Source organism: Leiobunum rupestre, chromosome 6 (genome assembly GCF_980474605.1).
Source record: "Leiobunum rupestre chromosome 6, qqLeiRupe1.1.hap1, whole genome shotgun sequence".
Lineage (NCBI taxonomy): Eukaryota > Metazoa > Arthropoda > Arachnida > Opiliones > Sclerosomatidae > Leiobunum > Leiobunum rupestre.
In genome coordinates this window covers 44,275,155-44,281,514 of record NC_143389.1, presented here as the reverse complement: position 1 = coordinate 44,281,514, position 6,360 = coordinate 44,275,155, and the positions used below count along the sequence as shown (strand labels likewise).

At 40.7% G+C, this 6,360-nt stretch overlaps 1 protein-coding gene across 1 annotated transcript; it reads right to left on the bottom strand.

The window, feature by feature from the left end:
* Positions 1–2,169: 2,169 nt before the first annotated feature.
* On the bottom strand, positions 2,170–5,330 carry LOC149941108 (solute carrier family 35 member G1-like). Its single transcript, XM_090177964.1, has 2 exons — positions 4,994–5,330; positions 2,170–4,799 (listed from the first exon to the last, which is right to left on the bottom strand). Exons 1-2 carry the CDS (start codon positions 5,256–5,258, stop codon positions 4,015–4,017), a joined length of 1,050 nt encoding a protein of 349 aa, XP_090034090.1. The 5' UTR covers positions 5,259–5,330; the 3' UTR covers positions 2,170–4,014.
* Between the last annotated feature and the right edge of the window lie 1,030 nt (positions 5,331–6,360).

Sequence of the window (6,360 nt, the reverse complement as noted above, 5' to 3'; positions counted from 1 at the left end):
GGCCCTTGGAAAGTGCGGGCTATAGCAATGCTCTATATCGCTTAGTTAGTAACGCGACCCTGATGCGAGGGATTTCTGTTACAAGAACGCGAGGTAATACGAATCCGTGGTAGTAGTAGTATCAAGAACTCGGCTCTCACCGCTTACGTGTATTTTATATTATATTAACGAGAAATAACTACATACATAGGAACCATAAAGTAATTAGAATGAAATTCTGTACACAACTAGAAATCAAGAACTCGGCTCTCACCGCTTACGTGTATTTTATATTATATTAACGAGAAATAACTACATACATAGGAACCATAAAGTAATTGCAATGAAATTCTGTACACAACTAGAAATCAAGAACTCGGCTCTCACCGCTTACGTGTATTTTATATTATATTAACGAGAAATAACTACATACATAGGAACCATAAAGTAATTGGAATGAAATTCTGTACACAACTAGAAATCAAGAACTCGGCTCTCACCGCTTACGTGTATTTTATATTATATTAACGAGAAATAACTACATACATAGGAACCATAAAGTAATTGGAATGAAATTCTGTACACAACTAGAAATCAAGAACTAGGCTTTCACCGCTTACGTGTATTTTATATTATATTAACGAGAAATAACTACATACATAGGAACCATAAAGTAATTGGAATGAAATTCTGTACACAACTAGAAATCAAGAACTCGGCTTTCACCGCTTACGTGTATTTTATATTATTTTAAAGCCTGAACCGTCTGGCGATTCTCTCCCAATGAAATTCCGTTAACTTCCACGACATCCTAAGATCAAAATTGGTTTTATAATGTTCTTTGTTAACAAACTCTTTGAGTTACGGTGACATTGTGGGGTGGCGGAGTGGTTAGCGCTTTCACCTCGCCGCAAGAGGAGCCGGGTTCGAGCCCAAATTGTAATGAGTTTGCACGTTCTCTCCCCACTGGTTAAAGGACTTTCCCCTTTCCATAAAAAGTTGTAGAGGATAATAGTTAGTGTAGGGAGCTGCGGGCTCACGTGGCATGAAGGGGTTGCCACCACGCATTGTAACCCGGTCACCCGTATAAACGCGTTATAAGTCCCTAGATGACTTGGGCCTAAGGTGGTGCCTTGGGTATTAGCCTAGCTGATTATTATTTTCGCTTTCTCGTCCTGTTAGAAAATTAATTATTATAAGTTCGCTGTAAATACATAACAATCGTATTTAAACGTTGTCTTTGATCGCGACCGCTCTAGCGGATTTATTAGACTTTGGTTCGGCGATTAATATTCAACAGGGGTTTAATCTACTCAATTGATGAAGAACTAGGTCGTGTGGCCATGAATAGAGATTCTCGGCAAGACTAGATAAGGAGGACTCGCGCGAAAATTTTGGCGTCGTCCTCGCTTTCCCTTTCTACGAGATTCTGCTCAGCGAAGGCCACACTCGGATTTATATCCCGCTGTTGTCTAATAATTGCCCTATAATAAACGTGTAAACCTTTTGGTGACGTCTAATTGAGAAGGTACCCTTTGTTGGCCTCCGCTGAGCCCCAGTAAAGCTATAGTCTTCAATAGCCAGCGTCGTCGAGCTCACTAATTGCCCGTGAAATGGTTCGCCTTTGACGAGCTGCTTTCTACGTTTCGCGGTTTCAATTAACAGAATTAAAGTTTAATTAGAGCGTCAATTTTATTGAGATAAACTCTAAGAAATTACGGTATTTGTACAGTAATATAACTATAAAATTTACAGTTATAGGAACGTTTCAAACATCGCCGCAAAATCAAAGGTCAAATCATAGTTTTTCATTTAACGAAAAGTCTATACTTAAATTAAGCCACATTTCGTATTTTTGAGCGTTAAATTAACGGTATAATCAGTGTAAAATTTCGTGTAATTTTACCATAAAAATCCACACTTGATAGACGGTTATGTTTAATAGTAATTCAGTCATTTTCAACGTATCTTTGTCGTAAATTTTTGCTTTAAAATAGCGATGAATTTTAATGATCAATTGTACATTTGACCGTAAAAGTTACGGTAATTCCTTAAAGTGTAGTTTGGCCGAAATATACCTCTTTTTAAATTAATGGATAAATAGATTAGAGGCGTTACGCAACTGTTTATTGTAGGCAAAAAAACCTAATTATTATCATAAGTAACATTAGTTTATTTATATTTGGTCATATTTTAGACACTAGTAGGCTCTGTACTCAACTAAACCTGGATTTCGCAATGCGTTCGGTGAAAATTTAGGCTAATTGTCATTCTTATAGATATTATTTAACTTATGTTATTACAAATATAGACCAGTCTAATTATAGAGAAGTTTTGATAACAAACTAACACGTTGTTTCCATTCGCCTTAATTTATTTTCTTCCGAATAGTTTCTATGGCGGGGTAGTCAGTCAGTTTGTTCCGTAATTTGTGTCTCCTTCTTGTCCCCTTTTGATTCGCAGTGTCAGCGGCGATCCATCTCGAATGATCCACGAGTGGCCAACCGCCATCGCGCATTCAACCTCGTAGCGCTCTCCCTCCGGAGTTGCCAAATAACCCCTACTTTAGACGACCACTCCGATACTTTTTCCTATCACGTATGGCTCGCTCTATGTTTTTCTTTCCACTCATCCGAACCCGGCGGCGACTCCCTTTAAAACAAGGAATAGAAAACTAGTACACAGACCGCTACTGGAATTTCTTTTTCGTGACGACCGAAAATAAAAATTCTTCTACAAGCTGTTTTACTTTATATACGTTAGAAACTTTTCCGGTAGCTGACTGCGGTGTTTAGATAGTTGCTGTTGCGGTTACAAATTCTATATTATCGAATTATATTAATAGATTAAATATAGAGAAGTGGTATCCTGGTGAAGCGTATTGTAGGTATCCTTCCGGGCTCGCTGACATTAGCCGAAGACTCTTGTACTTCATCGCTGGAACGTAAGTGACGCGTGTACCGAAAAGCAGGAATCCATACGTCTACTTGGAATGCTTATCCTGCCGTATCGCTTATGGTAAGATCACTCTGACGGCTTTGGTCACGCCTACGAGAGAAAAAATCCCCTCGGCGCGTGCTCCCCACTCTCGTAATTTTTTGTTAAGTTATCATAGTGACGTCAAAAAAACCGTCAGCCACATCGAGACGAAAATCTGCCGCGATAAGCATTCCAAGTAGAGGTATGGATTCCTGCGAAAAGTTAAGGTACCTGTCTTGGCGAAAAGGGGTCAAACTCGCGAGTACCTTTGTTTAGATTCCCGTATGGTGGCACTATCAAGAAACGTCTTTACATTAATACGTTCTTGCATACCAGATGTTGGAGGTTTCGTTCTTTAACAGATGCGCGAAGGGGTTTGACTCCGGATAAAGATCGATTTTTGCCTTTTTTAGTTTGGGATTACTTGTCGCGGCGAGTACGAGCGGCCAGTGAGCCAGCCCTCTTATAATAATACACAACAGGAGTCGATTTTTGCTGTCTGCCTACAATTCGATTAGGTTGAAAGCCAGGATGGATCGTCTTCGTGAATTATTCAGTCCCGCTGGCACGGTGTACTCCTCTTCGGTGGTCCTCATCGAATCCCTTCTCCAACTTCTCGAACGGTCATTGACACCCGCGCCTGAAGACGAGCTGCCGTTACCGTTTCTTTCTTTTTCAACGGCTCTCTCTCTCTCCCTTCTTCAATCGACGTTATAAGTCCAGTTGGTAGTTGACCCCATCGTTGGCACCGCTAAGAGAGATATGTCCATCTCCGCGTTAACAAGGTCTCTCCGTTTCTCTAATGTCCCGAATTGAGAAGATTGACCGACTGAGATAAAAATAATCTCAAAGAGAGTATTTTCGGTTTTTTTTCTCGGAATCATATTACGATCGGAAGCTGCTGGGACGAAATAACCTCTTTTTTCTTATATATTAGAGCCCCAAATGAAGACTCTTTTGTCCGCCATTATTTTCTTCCAAGAAAATTGCCTCTCTTTACTTTTTAAGGAGATTGGTACTCTGGTTGTGGCGTCAGTTTGAAATGCCACGCTATTTTCACACCCTGGATTCGAGCAGAGTTTCGTCCAAATACGGCTTAACGCGTTCATTTTTAACCGCGATGAATTTCTGGGCGCGATTTTTAAAATCCGAATCTCGATCTTTTTCCGTTTCTTTATCGTCGCGCATTTTGTAGGCGAATAACGCGAAAATGGACGCTAGGATCATGGCGGCCCCCAAAAAATCGGTCCAGTAAAGAATCTCCTGGAAGAAGTAGACCTCGAAGAACATGATAAAAATCAGCTGCACGGTCAGGCTAATGGAAAGGGTAGTTAATTTTTCTCGGCGAATCGAAAAATTTTCCAAGGTGATTGAGGACAGTATTAGTAGAGAGGCAGCCATCGCGACGTAAGAATCGTAACCGCACGCTGGCCATCTAACCACCGACCAGAGAGGCACTATTATAGCCAAGACGGCCGCCAGAACTAATCCTACCACGAACATGGAGACGTGAACCGGAGTGACGGGCATTTTGGAGGCGATTAGAGAGAGGTAGGTTTGCGAGAAGCAGCCGACGATCGACCATATAACGCCCATAATCCGATCTTCTCTCGGATGATGGCTCTCGGCGTCTTCCGAGCCGAAGAGTAACGGCGGCCTGCAGATGAAGAACACTCCGGCCACGGCGATTAGAGCCAGCAGGATATTGCGGAAGCGGAACAATTCGGACGTGAAGATCGGAGAGATGAGCGACATCACCACCGGCGAACAGAACACGATGGCGGTCATGTCCGAAGCCGAGATGTACTGAAGAGCGGCTACCACCGAAAAATTGGCGATCGCTGCCAGTGACGTAAAAAAACAAAAGATTCAGATTGAGAATCGCGAAACGTAGATAGGTTAAAAACAAACGAATTTCTATCTCTCAACTCCTTATATCTTACGTTATCTTATATTCTATATTTATTTGTATATTTTGGAAGCCGTTTGTTATTAAATCGCGGAAATAGATGAAATGATACGAGGAGGAACCAACCTGCGACGAAGAGTCTTTGCAATAGCCAACCGCGCTCGTCTCGTTCGCACTGGATGGGATGTCTTTTCAATAAACAGATGGACAAGCTTGTGCAGGTCATGAAGGCGAAAAGTAGAAGATTGATGACCAGAGGATTGGTCTCGGGGCGAACCCTGATGACCAAACTGGCGCTTCCAGCCATTAGGCAGGACACGATGGCCAAAAATAAACCGTAGAACGGCGTCAGTCTCGTTAGTCCTCCGAACCCTTTAATCAGATTATCCATGGAGAACGCCGTTACGTGGCTATCTTTACGAAGAATTATAGATGTATATTTTAATAGCGAAAGGAATTTTCCCGCCTTTCGCGAAATAGACTATTTTGTACGCCTCGAAGAATAAATTCTCTCCTCCCGTTTCGAGCGATCATTCTCTGTCGAGGCTTTTGGCACGTGGCATTCTATTGTATACGTATTCAAAAAAGTGCACTTGCCGAGTTAGCCGTTCTCGTACACGGGTGTCGAGTATAGAGGTAGATACGAAGAATCGTAATAAATTAGCCGAACATTGCTCATATTCCGGCAACGAATTCGTTTTCCTCTTACGCAACTATTGAATTTTCCGTTTTCTCCTCTCAATGAATACCGTTTTTATTTACGCTCATTTGAACTTTCCTATTCCGCGAGCACTCGCTGCTCTATTTTCAGAGCGTTTTCTCCCAACCTTTATCTCACTCCACGCGTATGGGTTTATATCTAATTTGAGATACAGGAATTAAAAAATCTTATCTGCTTTATTGGAAAAAAGTGTCGTTTCATTACGAACAAAGTACGCGGTTGGTTTAGTTTTATATGTACACACTAAAACAAAGATCTCACCCTTCGCTAGTTCCGCCAAAGATAGAAAACTAAATCGATGTCAATCGACGATTTTAATTTCACTCGGAATTATATGTCAAACGTTTTACCCTACACCCTTAATTTTTCATTTTAAGTGAACGGTGATGAAATAAAGTATGAATGTGGCCGTAGTAATACCAAACTAGAAGACATGCTTAAAACAAAATATATCATGTTTTAATTTTATTAATTATAACGGTCAATTTAGGTATTAATTTTAATAATACCTAAATTTACCGTTAAAATTGATAGCGAAGAGTAAAGAAGAAAAATAATATTGCTGAAAGCGACATAATGGCTCGCCCATATTTTCACGAATACCGGTACTTCATTAATTTGCATCAAATTTGAAGTTTAACCTTAATTTTAGTTTTACCCTTCGTTTCGGCCTTCGTTGGCTGTAGTCAAAATCACGGGATAATCTAATTTTTATCCGAACTCATGTGATAGTGTTTAAATTGTTTTATTTCGAAAGCTCTCGTTTTATAGC